Raw genomic sequence first — 19195 nt, 5'->3', positions numbered from 1 at the left:
AAATGCACCAACACCTCATTGCATGAGAACAACACATTATATACATTTTAATTGACAGCTAATTATTGTCACTACACTCTTGTCACTAAACTTGGTTTAACAAGCGCCATCATTAGAAATGCCAGAATTTCATATTTAATTCTGCATTTTTGGTAATTATTGACTGTTTGAGTCAGTTTCTGACATGATGTTGCTGGGCCCAGGTCAGCCTGGGGTCAGATAACTTTAATGTGGTTCAGGCCTGGTTTAAACTCAAAACAAGGACCACAATTCCAGGCCATTTTAATGCTCTTTATTGCTAAGCTTTCGTAAACCACCATCACGTTCTGGTAGGTGAACATTTATAAGTTTGAGACTCAAATCACTCACAGGACTGTCAGTCTTGCTAGAATGCAAGGTTTTGCTATGGCTGCTGGAGCATATAGCTATTACAATACTTTTCATAGCTATTTAATCTTACAGCAGCATGTCTCAAACCAACTAATTATTTCTGGCACCAAAGGTCACTACACTACACTGGTTACAGTGGTAATAAACTTCAGATATAGTTTTATTTATATTTATATAAATATAAAAAATATTTTATTTTTATTATTTTTATATTTTTATATATAGATATTTTACTGTTGCAATAGCCCTCTATCTAGCTTACTGACACAAATGCTTCAAATCACTTCATTTCTAGTCGACACACGTACAGAGCATATGACTGTGGCTGTAGTTAAAACCATGACAGAACATAACACAATCTCAGAAGAACCATCACCATGGAAACCGGTTTCCTGCACAGCCTTATGTGTCTAAACCCATTTGTCTGATTCGGCTGTTTATGTGTGTTTAACATGCGCTGACAGAAGATGGTTAGATATGAGGTGATCTGACTGAACATTCATGCTCCAAATTAGCTGAAAAACACTTGAGTATTAGACGTGTATGTGTGTATGTGTGTGTGCGCACGCACGCACGCACGCACGCATGTGTGGCAGTGCGGATGTGTGTGAAATGGGCAACCTTTTTTCACAGCTCGCCCTGACTTCAAAGTCAGCACACAGAGTGAAAGCTTCCATATGTGACATTTGAAACAAATTGAATAAGTGTGCTCTCTTTAAGCAGAGCAACATGAGCACTTCCTGCCATTGGCCTTCAAGAGCAAGCAGCACCATATGGATGGACATCAAAACTGTCTTCTGCTGATTGCCAAGCCCTTGGTGAAGAGTGCTGCTTGCTATGGGATCAGCTTTGCAGTTTGTCATGTAATATTTAAGATTAGTGCTAAAGATTGGAAACTAAGTCATACATCAACAAAAACATTTTATGCTTATTTAAAGGGCACAAATGAATGAATGAGTGTTTTTTTACACCTCTGGTCTTGGTGCGATTCGTCTGGACTGGTGTAAATACAGCAATAGCAATAGATCAAACCAAAACAACTGCACCAAGACACTTGAGAGGAGGATATTCTCACTCCACTCCCAACAAACACTGGATCGGTTAGTTTGTGGTGAGAACGTTATCCGACCTCGATCCGGCCCAACTATCATGTGTACTCTGTAAGTTTGAGCTAGAAGGCTCCCATTTAGGCGTTTGACCTAATATACTGCTCAGATAGTTGCTACAGCCATGAACAAATGCCATTGCTCAGAACTCTGCACTAGACTGGAACACAGGATTTGCTTCCTGTATTTATTTTCTTGCTCCTGCCCCAGACAGGTCTGACCAGTAAGCAGAGAGAATGCCCTCACATGGTTTGTTGTCACACATTTTTGTGCGCTATTTGTATTAGCAGCACAATATTCACAATATATAGCACAATATTCACATGATTCAGTGAATGTAATGGTTCATCACAAAACATCACACAATATATTCCATACAGTTTAGTCCTGTACTACATTATAAAACATTTTCACACAGCTATCCTGAGCAACATCGTGGCCCGGGTATAACTGTTCATTCTTTTCCAGCTATATGCAGAGAATTGATTCTTATGCAGCCAGCAGTTCCAGTATAGGAAACTGGAGCCCCAGCTTGATTCTAGCAATGGGTAGTTAGCTGGGTCAATGATATGGATCTGTGTCAGCTGTGCAGTGCAGTCTACCATCTGCATCACTGGCATGTTTCCAACAACCGATGATCTGGAGACTTATGTATGCTTCATTGGTCCATCCAGATGCCCCTTAAAACTTGACCCCAGATCAGCTCACGGATATATACGTTCGCTCCTCTATACTGAAGTTATAAAATCTAAATTTAATTAAAATTAAATTAAAAGGTAGTATATAGATTTAGCTATACAACAAGTGTGTTTGTAAAGTTAATAGGTCAATTTGATCAACAATCCAAAGCCATTTGAATCATAAATGCATAAAGTGGCAATATAATATGTTCACAATGATTTTGAAAAACTCTAAAAAAAATAAATAAATAAACACTACACTTCAGCTGAGTCCCAACTACTGTTACATCAGCGGTACTTAGTATCACTTTGAGCAAGTAAAGGTAAAGTCCAGCAAAACATTTATTATTAGCTGTGAATGTAGCACAGTAAAAAGTAAACTCACTACGAACCTTCCTAATGCATAAGCTAACCAGAAGTTAGATGGTGACTGGCCTGACAGTGCAGGTGTGCTGTTTTTTTAGCCCTTACCTTCATGTCAATGACTGTCTGCAAGGCCTTGGTCTTGGCAGGATCTGTCTGTTGATTTCTCCGGTGCAGCTCCTGAGGAGGAACACGATAGAAATAGGCTTGTCTACTCATCATCTTTAAACACCAGCTGAGAATCTGGCTTTCGGTCTCTATCGGTCTCAATTTCACGGTCACTGTTTCTGTCTATCCCAGAGTAACTCTTCATTAATATGGCCAGCGCTGTTTCATTATTCGAGTCTGCAGCTCAAACCTTCAGACTTTATTCCCCATCACCTTTTCTCCTTTTCTTACATACTCACTATCAGCATTTCTAAATCATTTCTGCATTTCTGTATCTTCCCACCTCCCCACTCTGTCTTCCTCTCTCGCGCTCTCTTTCTCACTCTCTCTCTCTCTTTCTTTTTCTTTCTCCCTGTCCCCTGCTACATCAGATGCTGATAAGCACTTTTGTTCATGCGCAGCTACAGGTGCATCTCTCTCTCTCTCTCTCTCTCTCTCTCTCTCTCTCTCTCTCTCTCTCTCTCTCTCTCTCTCTCTCTCTCTCTCTCTCTCTCTCTCTCTCTCTCTCTCTCTCTCTCTCTCTCTCTCTCTCTCTCTCTCTCTCTCTCTCTCTCTCTCTCTCTCTCTCTCTCTCTCTCTCTCTCTCTCTGGTCTCTCAGCATCTCGCTTTCTCTCATTCCATCAGCAGTTAGCTTTCAAAACACAAACTGCTGGCACATGCGCCATCAGCCTGCCTGGCTCCATCAATAATTCATGTAGATAGTCTTTGCACAAGCATGAACACACACACACACACACACACACACACACACACACACACACACACACACACACACACACACACACACACACACACACACACACAGTATGCAGCTCATTTTGAAGTATACATGTCTGTTAAAATGTGAAATGCTGTGCCTGCTCTACAGTAAGACTCTGACAGGGATAAACTGAGCACAGGAGCGCTGCGAATAAAGCTGCACTCATGGATTTCAAATGATAAAGGCTTTCAGTCTTTCGCTGTCAAATGCTTCAGCTGCTACTTGATGCATTTACTCTAAATCACTGATCAGCTGATCAGCGCTTTAAAAAAATAAAAACTATTCTAAAGTTTAGGGAAATTACAACAAAAGTTACTCTGCATCAGCATTCTCTGCTGTGGGGTCTTGGCAACTGGTTAAGTTATACCTGGTAATCGTTATTGCTCTAATATGAGCCCAGTCAGATAGGAGTAGTTTTACGTGGGGAGGTGGAGAAATGCTATTTTACTACGGGACTTCTGTATAACATATGACCAATTCACATGGGATCTCTACATAAATGACTGGCAAGAGAGTGGCTACTTAATTTACGCACTGCCAACACCTCCAAAAAAGCGTCATGTGACCACTGAAATAGTATTACAGAATGATAACTGTAATCTTATAACCCACTTATAGTAATAATTTAATAATTGAAGCAGCAATGAGCAGCTACATCTTAATAACATGTAAGTTATAGGCTATAGCTTATATGTTACTCTACACAATGAATGAGTTGCCTTTGGCTTCTCTTCTTAATTCTTAGATAGACATTCTCTTCTTAATTCTAAGTGCTGTACTTAATGTTTTCCACAGACTTGAGCTTCTTGAGGTATCTGTGCCAATGTCTCATCAAGCATCTCAATGCTCAGAACAAACTGGGAAAAACTTCAGGAGCAAGCGGTCCAAAAAACTGATTTACATGGCATGGCATTCAGACGGGACTAAAATCACTAAGACGCTCTGGTAATAATTACATTACCTCACCTAATCCTGTCCAAATAGAGCTATCATCTCACACAAACATGCTCCCTGATGGCAATGTGACAACAATCAGCTATGCCACTGACACCTGGACATCATTTAGATAAATATTCACATGAAATATTTACATATTCAATGTTTCATGTGAATTAATCAACAAACGTATCGATTAATCAGCTATCGTATCCATCGTATCCATCATGAGGACAAAAGACTCCACTTAATTCCTGAGAAAAGGTTACTGAAAACATAAGACAGGGGATGGTTACAAGAAAAAAAAGTCACTGATAATTTCCTGGAGTTCAGTTAAATACACCATTATAAATTAGAATGAATATGACATGTGTAAATTTGCTCACAGAAGGCTGTCCTCACAAAAAAAGGTGACTAGTGAGGGAGGTTACCAAGACACCTATGACTACTCTGAAGGAGTTAAAAGCTTCAGCAGCGGAGATGAAAGACACCCGGGTTCTTCACCGGTCAAAACTTTATGGGAGAGTGACAAATAGAATTAGATCTTGACTACAGTTCCCACTATAGTTCCCCTAAAGGCATGTCAACTAGAAGAAGGATGGCTTCCTGGCCATCAGACTGGACACTATGGCGGATACCAAACACTGCACATCACCAATAGAGTAATTGTGGCTGGACTTGAATGGACTTCAACATGCTTGTTTTGTGCATATGTTGTCATTTCAGTAATCAAACTATTTTCATTTCAATCTCTGTATCGATTATCATTGCTAGAATGATAATCGTATTGTATTGCATCATTGTGAGGTCAAATACCTAAATGTCATTCAGTATGTAGGTAGCTTAAGATGCATATGTGTGTGAGTGTATGCACATACGTGAGTTTGTTTAGTTTGGAGCAGGTAATATTACCTCCTCACTTGCTCTTCAACTCCTGTGCATTAGTATGTTGTTGGCAAACTAAACTGATAGCATCTCACTCACTCACACACAGAGCTTCTCTCCAGCCTAATTAAGCTGTCATCCCACATTCCAGAGAAATACTTACTAAATCCACCAAAGAAAAAAAAGAAAAAAAAAAGAAAAACAAATTCCAGGTGAGATCGTGTCTCCTTCTCACTCCCCAGCTCCAGTGTGTGCTGTACCACTACAAGGACTAACCTTCAACCTTCCTAAGTTTGACTGACAGCGGCTGATAACTGCTCTTGTCGCAGCTACAAAGAAGACTTTGAAATGCCTTCCACTTAACCTGCACACTTTGCGTAGCAGACACAGACAATGCTCCATCAAATCAGCGGTGCTAGGATAAGGAAAGTAAACTCCTTTTAATCTGCGTAATCTAACTTGCACTCTCCACTGCATCCCTGCTGATAATGATAGTAGGCTATTAGCACACAGAGTGTGCATCAACCTCTGTGGTGTTCTTATAGGGCTGGACAAGAATTCAATATCACTTTATATCCCAATAGAAAGTGTTTAAATATTTCTGATAGTTTGATATACTTTATTTACAGCATCTGTCACTGGCTGACATTTATTACAGGGCGCTGTCGTCAGTTCACTGCATTCAAAGCGAGCAGAAGGAGCAGAAAACAATAGGCTTCCGTAGCGGGCACACATCCATTGCTCAGCAGTAATAGTTTTAGCTGCAAAATGACCACCCCTGTCTGCAATTCAAATGTGACTGAACGAGCTTCCTTAAGTGAAAATAAAGCAGATGAAACAGTTGCAAAGGAAAAGACTGGTGGTGTAGTGGTGTAGAAGTGGTTCGGCTATCGCAGATCTGTTTGTTGCAAAGTGTGCCGGAGAGCAGTGGCGACTAGAAGTTCCACCATCTCAAACTGTTCCACTCAGTATGAGAATCTGAAGCCAACCTTTCGCTGAAACATCACCACCATTAGCAATCTGTTATTAATGAGTTACACAGTTATTATTCACCTGGGCATCTGTTTACTTCTTGTTAGAGCTTTCTGTGTGACAGCAGATCTATTGATATAGAGTACAATCATAATGATAATAAACATGAGAAAGAAGAGGAGAATTTTGCTCGAACAACAGTGTTACAAACACAGCACAAAAAGTGTTGTGGGGCTCCATTTTACATCTATCCACCACTTTACAAAGAGGCAGGGGCATTGTAGTGGGTTGAAAAGTGGGACTGAGTTACCAGGGCCCCAAGAGGACCTGCATCTAAGGTTGAAAGTGCTAAAGTTTCATCCACATCCACTCATACGTCTGCTCTCACCAGTCTGTGGAAGGGAAAACCAACACTTGAAGCACCAGACTCGTCAGGTGCTTGTCAGACGCTTAGCTGGGTTAGCTCTGTGGCTAACGTCTTACTAACACCCAATGCATTAGCTTTACCGGAGCTTCGTAAATCAAGTTTACCCTACACAAATTATAAGAGCAGGTGTATGGAAGCTTGGGTGAATGTTTCAACTTCTTCTTCTTTGGATATGGTGCTCCACAAAACTCCTACTTTAGACTGCATTCACTCTAAATGTTGGGGTGCTCAGTGTTGTGTATGACTACAGAATATTGAGCTGAACCTTAGTGGCTGTTCGCTACTCAGCATAAAGTACCACACCGTACCCAGACACTAGTATTAACATTTCTTAATTCTGCAATTTTATTCCCCCAATTTAAGTGATTTTGTAGGCTACTGATTTACTCTTTAGTCACTTTATGTACATACGTTTTATATACTTGCAAAGTCATTTTTTCAGGCGTTTGTAAGTAAAGAAATCTGTTGTAGGCAGTTTTTGTCTGGCTTCCATATTGTTCATATCGATGTAAAATGAACAGAAATATATCTTATCAACCAAAATGAAGCAATATATCATGATATATTGTGTAGTTGTGTAGAAATACATTAAGTCAAATTGTTTATTTTTTTTGTTGTTGTATAAAAACTGGTACCAAGAATCAGATAATCTTCTTCAGTGGTACTGGTAAATTCCAACAATTCTGGTATTGTGACATCCCTAATTTACGATATATTGTATTAATATAATATGAAAATATTTCAGTCCTACTGCATAGCTACTAAATCGATGTGTTGTCTCACCATGCTTTATGCTTCACAGGAATACACTAATGAAGGAATTCAAAGTTCATCATCAGAGTTTCAACAATTCACCGTAATTAGGCCGATAATTTAGCCTATCCTGAGAGCTGGTCAGATCATACTGTAATACCCATATTTTAAGAGTTGCTGCACACTGTGCAAGGTCATAGGACCCTGCAGATCCTCATTCAATTGCTAGATAGCAATACAGAACTCACTCACAGCTGTAGAACCCTATTAAAGCCAGCACTGAAATCTCTGCTACATGTGTTTTTTACTCAATCTGATTCCAATACACATATTTGTATAATATGTAAAAAATAGCATGCCTCAAAAGGGAGGCAGAGTAAAGACTTTTAACATAACTCAGCCCAATACAGTGAGTTTTAGAACACAGCAGAGCTAGCAAAGACTCTTTACAGAGTTTGACAACTTTTAAAATGTAGATGATTCCAAAAAGCAGAAGTAGAATTCATCTTGGGAGACGAATGCACAGAACTTAACAAAACCTTACATGAGCATGCATTACCACATCTGCCTGGAAAGGTTAATGTGGTATCCAGCCCGCATTCGATTGACATCAGTGATCGACCGATCAAACTGAAAGGTGAATGGTATCGGACCCAAAAACACAGTCCATCTCTAAAACAATTATAAAACAGCCACGCCGACTTCAACATCTACCCCAAGATATTGAGCAGCTTTATCAAATATTGCATTTAATGTTCATACCATGCACCCATTCCCCACAATTATAAACAAAAAATGCTCCATATAACCAAAAAAAAAACATTAAACATGAGTAAAATATTGAAAATCCTAAAAAGAAACACCAAGTAAAACCTTTCTGTTTATTTGTTAAAAATAAAACACAAGAATATTATTATGACCAAAGAAAACTGAGAAAATGGAGTTGTTGTTTTTTTTATTTTAAATTGAACTGATAGACATTAAAATACTGTGCACAGCTGAAGTAGCTTCAGACTCTTAATCCTTAAATCTTGTTTAACGGAAGTGAAAAGCTTACTATAAACACACATTTATTGCACAACTGCTCTTAGATCATTTGCAAGGAACCCTGTGTGTTTCTTTTCAGAACCCAAGTGCTTTAAACTTCCGTCACATCCTTCTAAAACACAACTTTCCAAAACACAGCCCCCTCTCTGTCTATGAACCCATCCCGTTAGCAACGATTACCTGGATTTACCGTGCCCTGCCACTTAAGAAGCCAACGTGCCAATCAAATCCTTGTTAGCCAGGAGGTCAAAGTTCAGGTTCTGAGGTTCCCATTGTTCCTGCAGGCTTTGGCCCACCTGCACGATGATGGCAAGATCTGGGTTAGATCTCCTTGTTTAGGATTCCTCCTGGCTTTTGTCTCGTTTAAGTCTCGTTTGGGGCCTGGCAGAGACGGAGCAGGGCGGCTTGATGTATTTGTCGTGTTAGCGCGGGAGTGGAGAGAGAGGATTAAGGCCTGTCAGGATGGGTTCGACCCATCCAGATCAAACGGATTACACTTGTCACAGGGGTCTTCAAAGAAGCTGCGCCAAAAACGCACAGGGAGAGCTTCAGGAAGGGGAAAAGATGGGGTTTTGTACATGGGTAATCCCCTTTTTTGGCAGTGTGTGTGGCTGTGTGTCTGTCTGTCTGTGTGTGTGTTACATTGTGCAAATCTAGATATACTATACTGTAGATCTGTTCTCACCAGCAGTAAGCTTACAGCCACACACACACGCATATACGCACACACGCAGAATATAGGATGTAGAGGTCATTGAAAAGGCCCAAGACAGACCCAAGTGATGCATCGTCCAACCTAAGCTACATTTATTTGCATAAGAATCCTGAGATTAGCTGCACTGCAGTTCTTCAGCTGAAGGACACCAGTACTGAAACGAACACAAAGCAATTCCCCTAAAACACATTCAGTTATTATTCCTTTCATTTTTCAGTACAAAGTAGAGTCCTTACTTCTGCCTGAACTACAGTACTGTACACCGCCGGCTACACAGTAATGACTGCCACCATGTTTTAAACAGGAAATGACCAAAGAGCCAGAAAGGAAACCACATGCCCGGAGGACAAATTTCAAATCTGCACTAACCAATCAGCTACAACCTAAAGTTGAGACGGGTTGGGGCAGGGGCCATGCTGAAATAATGTGTTAATGCACTTTAGAGAGAGAGCTAGAGCACATTTAAGGGAAAAAAAGAAGAATAAAAAAACATTATTATGGGGGGTTTGAAGTGAAGGATAATTTTGTCCTGATAAACTTTTCCGCTCCAGCATTCTGTACAACCATTAGACCATGAAGGGTATGCACAGCCTCAGGAGTGTGTGTGTGTGTGTGTGTGTGTGTGTGTGTGTGTGTGTGTGTGTGTGTGTGTGTGGTATTTCCATTAGTGAACATTTACAGCTAAAAGTCTTCGTTAGTGGAAGGCTCCAAGCAGCAAGAACAAAACAACTAATCTATTCCTTCTTTTTAAGATATGCGTCTAAAGTGGTCAGACATTAAATAAATTACCTTAGATACAATCCTGCACCCCCACACCCCCTTGCTTCTAAAATACACATTCTGACACAAAAGTAACACTAATACTAAAGACTCCACGTTAAACAGAAACCTTTATAAGGAGAAAAATGTAAGAAAATTTAAAAAGGAGAGTGATAAGTGGAGGAGAGAAGCGAAGAAGAGAGGAGCGGAGAGGAGAGGAGAGGAGAGATTCCAGCCAGTCATGTGTCTGCAGTAATGAAAAGGCAGGCTGCTGCTGAAGGCAGGTAGAGAGCAGATGTGCGTGGGAAAACCTTGTGTAAAAGACAGAGAACTCTTAACACATCACCAGAGGCCGATCCAACAGGGGATTTGTTCCTATAAAGCTCTAGTCACGTATACAAATGCACAAGCACTCCGAGCACACTCAGTGCAAGACAGAATCTCTCACATCTTGCATTTCTAGATTGCAAGAAGGCTGAATCACAACTATTAGTTTTAAAAGTGAACAGACACACTTTATTTTGGCCTTTCATTCCAAACACGAGGTGAGTAGAAATGTCTCTGTCTAAGAGGAAGCGGCAGGAGAAAAAGAGAATTGAGAATGGATTGGATATGATAAAAGAAAGACAGACGGGCGAGAGAGAGAGAGAGAGAGAGAAAGAGAGAGAGAGAGAGAGAGAGAGAAAGAAAGAGAGAGAGCGAGAGAGACTCTAATGGACAGCTTGGCTGACATGTAAGCGTTCCCACATTTCCCTCATCAGAGTATGGTGAGTGACATTTCTGAAATTTCAGTCAGGTTGAGAAGAAAGGAGGGAAAAAAGGGAAAAAAGCCCTCTGAATCCGCCAAGAACATCAAGGTCGGCTCCGAAAAACAAGGCCCGGACAAGCACTAGAGAGAGCTTTTATTTAATGGAACATTTACCTCTGCACTGCACATCGGTCTCGCTGCCAGCACCGCAAGACTTTCCAAACCAAAAGATTAAAACCCAGAAAAAAAGAAAAAGCAAGAAAAAAGAGCCGCCACTGGGGAAAAACACACTCTACGTCCTAAGACCGAAGCACAGCTGCGTTTACAGGTTGGTAGTGGTAGAGGTGAACAATGAATGGGAGGAAGAAAGAAAGAGAGACAGAAAGAGAGACAGAAAGAGAGACAGAAAGAGAGACAGAAAGAGAGACAGAGAGAAAGAGAGACAAAAGCAAGAATAGTGAAAGCAAGCTAGCTCAGCTCAAGCAAACCAGGGGCACCTGTCAGCTCTAGAATTGCCTCTGACTCATGTGTGGCCATAGTGGTCATATACATGTTTATCATTTTGTGCTTTAACATTTACAGCACAATGCATTAACTGAGAGAGAGAGAGAGAGAGAGAGAGAGAGAGAGAGAGAGAGACAGAAACCATAACACTCTCTCTCTCTAAGTTTGAGAACGACACCGAACAGCAAACTGTGGCCTACACGAGGTGCACACATACACACACACAAACATTGGTCTTACTATACTTGTGAGGACTCCCACTGACAGTAGCCTAGTGATGCTGTACCTACATCTAACCCTTGAAATTAACCTCAGTAACTAAAAGTCAATCTTTCTGCTCTTTCAGTTTTTCCAACAAACATCAAGCTGTGCACGTTTTCAAGGGAGGACCAGCAAAAATGCCCTCAACAAGCTGTCCAATCTTATTCAGGACATAGTTCTAACAGGATAGTAAAAGAGGTAAACACACACACACACACGACAGCTATGATACATTTTTAAACACTTTCACATGAGAGGAGTTTATTTACCAGTAATTTACAAGTGTGCATAACTGTACTAATACATGTCTTTTACAGCTGATGTTTTATTTGTTTGTCATCTGTGTAAGAAACAGAAGTCAGCTGGTGACAAAGTCCTTGATAACTGCGGAAACGGCTCTCAGCGTACAGTCTTCAGCCTGAAACACTCTGCAGACACGCTTACTTTCTCCTTTCATCTGCCTCTATCTCTCTAGCTCTCTTTCTCCCCACACACTCACACAAACACGCTGAAAAGTGTTTTTCTACGGCCCGCTGAGACCCCGCAACTGGGTAAAGTCAATCAGCTCCTGGTTCCACTTTGACCACTTTCCACATATGTGCCTATGTGAGCGAGTGTGTGAAAGAGAGACAAACATATCACGCCTGCCTTCACACCTTCACACTCCTGAGAGCAGGAAAGCAAACAAGTACACCCCAAGAAAAGACTCCAGGGGCCCCAAAGGACATGGGCACTGTTGACAGAAGTTGCGTTTTGCAACTGATCTTAAGCCACTCTTGTGGTTTTCCACAGTGTGGTTCAAATTAAGACATATGTTGAGTTTTTTTTTTTTTTTACACCGATTCTGTGTAAAACTCTTTTTGGGGCTGGTTACTCAGAGACGTGCTGTGTAAACACTTCACTGATCTGTTCTTCGAAACCCAACCGCTGCATGAAAAGACTTGCTGAAAGCAAGATATCACCAGTCCAGGGAAGAGAAAGCCACGTGCAGGATTACAAGACTGGGCCAAGTTCATAGCTTAACATCACACCAAACTTGTAGCCAAAGGCCTTGTTTGTCATTGCAGCTAAAATGCTGTTTCAGCTGAAAAAGCTTTTTTGGACTCAGCATGAAGATTAAAGCTTAAATTAATTCTTAACCAAACTAAATAAAACATGGTTCAAAGACGCCGAAACATATTGTTAGAACTGCTGCTTTACGAGCAAACCAATGATACAGGAAAAAAAATACCCACTAGTCAAATTATACCAATGCCAAGTGGTGTAACTATGTTAGTGCTATTCTGCAAATAGGCTGTAAATTACATAGAACACACCACATGGAAATGTGTTTGTGGTTTCTTTGACAATGCCAGTGAAAAGTGAAATCAAACTCAAAAGAATGATCAAATACTGCCACCCTGTGGTCTTCAGCGAAAGTAGTTTGAGTGCAAGTGTTGAGGCCCAATACCCGTGAAGGTTCATGTAATAATGTACATCAAATGAATTACTTCAGCTTATTCTATAACATTTAGAGCTACACAATATGGACAAAATAATCAAACTGGGATTATACTTCTACTCCATCCTGTGGATGTGTTATTATATAACATGTTATATATAACTTGCTATTTACTAAGTACAAAAGGAAATTCTGGGGCTAAGTTTTGTAATCATATTATACAGATCATATGATAATTCATATGGATAATTTACATGCAATGACTTATCCAACTCTCAAAGAAACTCGTCTGGAAAGTCTGAAACTGCTGTGAACATGCTAATTAAAAACGGTTAAAAGGCTGTCTTGCACATGCAATATATACACTCCTGTCCTCACTCCAACAGTCCCAGACATCTGTAACAGCACCCCCATCCCAATCCAAACATGCTTGAAATCCCAATCACCAATGAATGGCGAGGCTGGAAGCCACATTAACCTTTCCTGTTAAAATTGGTAATGCATCACCATGCAGGCTTTTGTAATGCTTTGTGTTTTTGGGGATCAACCACATTTAATCATCCAGCACCAGCTGTGAGAGCATGTGAATTCGTGTAGAGAACTGTACTGTGTAGCTCAGAATGACGTGGGCTGTGTTTGTTAGCTCTGCTGTATTCTGATACTCACTGTATTGGGCTGAGCGATGGGCTTCGGCAGTCGTGCACAGGGTAAACTTATGCCTAGTGCCTAGTGGTTGAATGAGGTCCCTGTGCCTAAGGGGCCTTACACAATGCTGCAGCAACTCACAAAATATGAATCATGACCAGACCAGATCTTAGGATTGGCTAGAAATATTGGCCATTTACATAAAGTATGTGGGCTGAAAACAGATCCCTGCATGCTCCAATGGTGTTACCACAGTATCTCCACATATCCTCCTGCAGTCCATATAAAGACAAATACAAATAATATTTCACCAGGGATTCATTCCTTAAATATTAGCACATCACTAAATGTTATGGCAGTTTAGCTTTTTTTCACAGGTAGCAATATTTTTTTACTTGAAATGAGCTATAGCTGATGGTCAGGGTTATCATAAAAACTACTTCAAACCTGCTGTTTTTAAGAATATGTTTGGGTTTTAAAATTTGATTAAAAACACCATCCAGGCCGATAAATCAGGGGCCTCTCAGACATATTTTATCCCATATCTGAAGCTCTACATATCAAGAATGCACAAAAAATGCTGGCTGTAGAACTACACTGAACTTACACATGCACTTTCAACACCAGTTCTGGATCTCTCAGCATGTAAAATGCCTGTGTGCCAAGTGGTGGGACATTACACTCTCCACCAGTGGAGGGAGCCCAGGAGCAAAAAATACAAATTCTTGCCAAATGCTGCATTAAGAAATGAAATAAGTCAGAAAAACATAGAAGCACCAGGCTTGTTTTGTTTACAACAGCAAATTTCAGTACCAGCAACACCAGGTGTGCTGTTGGGAGCTGTAGAAGCGCTCCAACAAGGGCATTAATCAGTGTTCATTTCCACTCGTTTTATGATTTTTATACAGATACTGAAACAATATGCAAAAAATCTTGGAGAGTCTAGTCATTTCTCATGGTTTCGCTGGCTCTATTTAGCTTGGCACAACGTTTACAGCATTTGCAGTCCAATTAAAGGTAAAATGGAAAAACTGAATAAGAAGCTGCCGAATAAACCAGCTTCAGCTTTGTCTAAAACACTGAGGAAATGGCAGAGTTCCAGCAGTTTGATATGAAGAAAATATGGTATGACATTCATATTCAAATGAGATCAGTCAAAGATCGCCAAGTTAAACCGACCTTAGTCCTCTCATTCCCTGCTGCGTTAATAATCAGTCCTTTCAGCCATTCACACTGTTCACAGGAGGGAAAAATGTCCTCCTATGGTATCCTCATTCCTATGCAGCTGTCTAATTCCAGTCAAGTTGGTGCTAACCTGATAGCACTTGTTTGCAGTCTTCAAACACTTGATTAGTCATACAGTATACTGGGATGTCGGGGTGTGGGAGAAATGAGCAGGCATGAAGTACCTGAGTGCCAAGTTGTTTTTGCTAGACAACGAATTTCGAATATCCAGAACAATGGAAGATCACCTGTTCTGATAGGTCCTGTTGTCTTTTACATTATGAGGGCTGCTGGATACCTGTGGGACATTTATGGCCTTGGGAAAAAGGTTAAAGATGGTGGAAAGAGAGCGATTCTCTGGACAATGTTTTGCTGATAAATCCTGGGTCCAAAGACTGCAAGGTGTGCCCTGACCTCTAAATTACCCAGAACCAACTTGCAACGTTCAACATCCTGGTGAGGACAGGGCACCCCAAAGGTCTTATAGAGGTCTTACACACAAGAGCGACCAATAGCATACTAGTCCAATATAGCATCGCCGTCCAATGAAAACCATGTCTTAACTTAAGTCAATATAAAATAAGAGCCATTTATTTCATTGGTCCATTTATCCAGTATTATTTTCACAGTGTGCAGAGCAGCTACAGGGTGCAGATGCTGGAGAAAACTAACTTTTATTGGACAGCAGCGATATTAGGTCCTAATGTTTTGGGTTATCCATGTAGATACTTTGTATTATGGAGTATTTCTAAGTGCATTAGAAAAAACTAACAAACCGGTCCTCCATGTAAACAAACTGACCACACACCTGTTAATAAAACACACCAGAATGACACACTCAGGAGTTGTCATTAACGTACAGACTGAGGGTAGTTGTCAAAGAATTCAATTCATGAACAGTGGGTTTGATTCAAGCCTGATGGCTGTGCACTCGACCAGCAGCAGTAGCCTTAGGTATAGACAGATGGAAGTAGCCATTTCAATCGCATACATGTTTTTTTAGGCCAAGTCATTCATTAATAGTTATGTCCAGTTACTTGTCATTAACTATTCTAAATATTGTGAATATATGAAAATGCAGACTATATAAACAAAGGCAGTAGTGTACCGAAATGAGTGGGCAGACAGGCCAGGAAAGGAGTGAGGGGTACAGGGACAAAGTAATTACTACTCTCAGGGGTTCTCACATTAACTACCACTTTAAACGCCAGCATGGCTTGCCAAGACCTCCACTTCATTCTCACACACACAGCAATACACTGTACTGCCATTTAAGTCTTATTAAATAGGCAAACCTGGCTATGATGCCCACAATGTCCACAATACACTTGATCACATCAACTGTTTCTCCTGCCTTCTTTTTTCACCACTAACCTGATTAGAAATGGTGTGGTGTGTCTGTTTAAACCTAGGCCTTTTTACATTCTCTACCCTTCTCTCTCACACACAGTGCAGTAATGTCCATTCAGAACCCTCTAGACTTACCCCCTCACCACTCACGCTGTTCCTCAGGCATAAGCATAAGGCCCCATTCACACAAGCTAGACAGGCAAAGCGGCCGTGCCACTCAGAGGTGACATTTAGCACCTCACAAAGCAAACAACCACACATACAGAACGAATGAAAATTAAAATGGCCCCTCATGCAGAAATAAGCGCAAATCTGAATATGTAATTTGACATAAGCGTATATAAATGACTGGTGTCTTACTAGAGCCAATCATTGCCAGATTACATCATGCCAGGGCAGCCACAGTGGTCCGAGGCTATTGCCTTTGTATTCTTAATTATTTATGTACTTATTTAGTTTTTTCTCTCAGCCTCGTTGTGGTGCATCAGTGTGTTTGGTGCCTTTTGACAAATAATTAACTGGAAGAGTGAACACACCTGGGCAGCTAAAGCTAGACAATGGATATAGACACAACTGAAAAGAAAAATAGTTTCTGAACTATGTTCTAGGTTACTGAAAACAGGATTTTTAGAAGCTGTGACTGTTTAGCATTTTATTACCTGCTTTAGAATTCATATAAAACTATTTATATGTATTTACATATATTTATTCTAAAATAATTAGATTGACTTATAACATATTCAGCTTAATTTCCAATGAAATAAAATCATAACTGACTAATTAAGTCAGCACTCTGTTATATGGTCATATGCACAGTAAACAATGAATAATGAATGAACAATGAATAATGAAATGTTCTAGGGTGTGCAGTAAGAGAGTGTATTATTAAATAAATATGTAAATAGCTTTAAGTTGCAGTTCTAGTAGAGTTTACTATTTCTTTAGTCAATGCTGCATGCATTTTTTTAAATATATATATATATTCACATAGTAATACATAGGACATTTAATATTCTCAGACAAAGTAGACGCTTTAACAGAAAAGCTGCAGCACTAAACAGGCAGCATGGAGAGCAGAGATTTCTGAGCTAAATAATTTTTTAGAGGAGAATGCTAAATGCTAAAACTGTATGTATATGCATACAGTTTGCATTTAGTATGTGTATGTATGTATATGCAAACTGTATGTATATGCAAACTCTGAAGATATATGACATGTTACGACAACCGTTTATTTGTTCCTCTAGCAATGACCTGCTGTCTGATACTACAGACTTCTGTTGCCACAAAAACACTGAATGAGTTCCGGCTATCAACTGCAGAATACCACACATTGACAGGGTAAGAATCCAGCTTTTATGTTTCACTATGCAGGCCCACCTATAATATTAAATTATGAAAGTTAAAGAAAATTAGGGCATAGAACAGTAGTAACTTTTGTGAGGCAATATGAGCTGAATCAGTGTATGTATTTATTATTATTATTATTATTATTATTAGCAGTAGTAGTAGTAGTAGATGTAGTAGTAATATTATTGGGTTTAGGGAAGAGGGGTGTTGCAAGACTTGATCCGCTTTTCTGTCACAAGACAAAAAGTTTAAGACCCACTGCCTTAAAAAAGATAAAATGTAAATACTGTACCATTAAGCCAAAAAATAAGCATGGAGTGTAAATAATAGGAGTAAAGAAAAGGCTAGACTTTTACTACGCTTCCACAGTAGCTGCTTAAATTCAACAGATTAACAGTGACTATTATTTGATTGTGGAAAACTGCTGACAAGTGCATGTAAGGTTACAGACATACACACTTGGACATTAAAAAAATAAAACTTCTTCCCTACAGTGAGGTCGATTAAGAAGCTAGTTATTAGTTTTAAGGCTACACTGAAATAGGTCTTGTCTCATCAAGCTTTAATGAAGAATTCACACAGACACACATACACTCTTTCGTACTCTCCTCAACAGAAGTAAAGAAACAACATTCCCTCACTTCTCTCAATCAGTCCAAAGTGTTTTCCCTCATTAATCAAGACCATTTGCCAGGACAAGCTGTTTTTATCCACCACATAAATACAACACTACATCCTCAGCAAGCACACAGAGCTACTGACTCACCTCCAGCAGTATTCATGCTCAACACATGTTGCTGTCCTCCCCAAAACAGACACGCACACTGACGGTTAATACGTCTAAAACCACACTACGGCATTTCACAAAAGGACAATTCTCAAAGATGCACTTAAAAAAACAAACCCTCTTCTTGCACAGGAGATGATGAAGCAGTCAAGGCAGGAATGCCAGCAACAACAGGTTTGAGGGTTTGACAGGTTAAATAGGATCGAGAGAAGAGAGGTTTCATTCTTAGAGTTAGCAGAAATGAGACTGCTAGAGACTGGGCTAAAGAGCTAAAGAAATTAAATGCTAAGGAGATTTAGTGGGTAAGAATAAACATCCTCTTCAGAGCGGCATGGCTCAGAGCTATTTCTAGGCCATCAATCCCTCTGTTAGAACCGGCAGGAGGGAGAGTAGTGCAGAGATGCACAGATTTAGCAGTGCTGTGTAAGTCAGGTTCAGTGCTAGGTCTCCACAGAGGTGAGCAGAGTATCCTTAAACCATCTTCAACCATTTTTAGCTCTCCCCTTCATTTTCTCATTACCAAGCAGTGCCATCATATCTTAAAATTTACTCTGGGATTTTAGGAGTCTGCAGCTGCAGCAAATTACTAAACCATTATTAACCTGTTAACATATTTAGTAAGTTTTCCATTCCGGAGAAGTTGGATGTTATAAGGTTATTCTTTTCGCAGAGCTGAAGTTAGCTTCCTGTGTGAATTTTCCACCTTGAATGGCGCAGCAGATCTAGATTTGACGTCCATTCCTTGTCGTTTCTAGTCCTTACTCTTTATATTCCTAGCTTTTATATTCCTCTTCAGTATTTTAAACCAATCATATTATTATCATCAGTAATAGTCATAGACTGTTATATTGTAAATTAATGCCAGAGTAATTATAGTTAATCCTAAATGCAGTTTTATATCATTCAATTGTATATCTGTAGAT

The 19195-nt window shown here is 40.0% G+C and overlaps 1 protein-coding gene across 14 annotated transcripts in view; it reads right to left on the bottom strand.

Annotated features, from left to right (window-relative positions):
* The window catches only part of LOC140557578 (ERC protein 2), a 247306-nt gene that overhangs the window by 208785 nt on the left and 19326 nt on the right, over window positions 1-19195 (bottom strand). For all 14 annotated transcript variants that reach the window (XM_072682120.1, XM_072682123.1, XM_072682127.1 and 11 more), the window contains one exon: window positions 2648-2719. In XM_072682120.1, the coding sequence (XP_072538221.1) occupies window positions 2648-2719 (72 nt within the window). The remainder of the gene's footprint in view (window positions 1-2647; window positions 2720-19195) is intronic.

This window comes from Salminus brasiliensis, chromosome 6, assembly GCF_030463535.1.
Source record: "Salminus brasiliensis chromosome 6, fSalBra1.hap2, whole genome shotgun sequence".
Lineage (NCBI taxonomy): Eukaryota > Metazoa > Chordata > Actinopteri > Characiformes > Bryconidae > Salminus > Salminus brasiliensis.
This window is presented reverse-complemented; position numbering and strand designations above follow the sequence as displayed.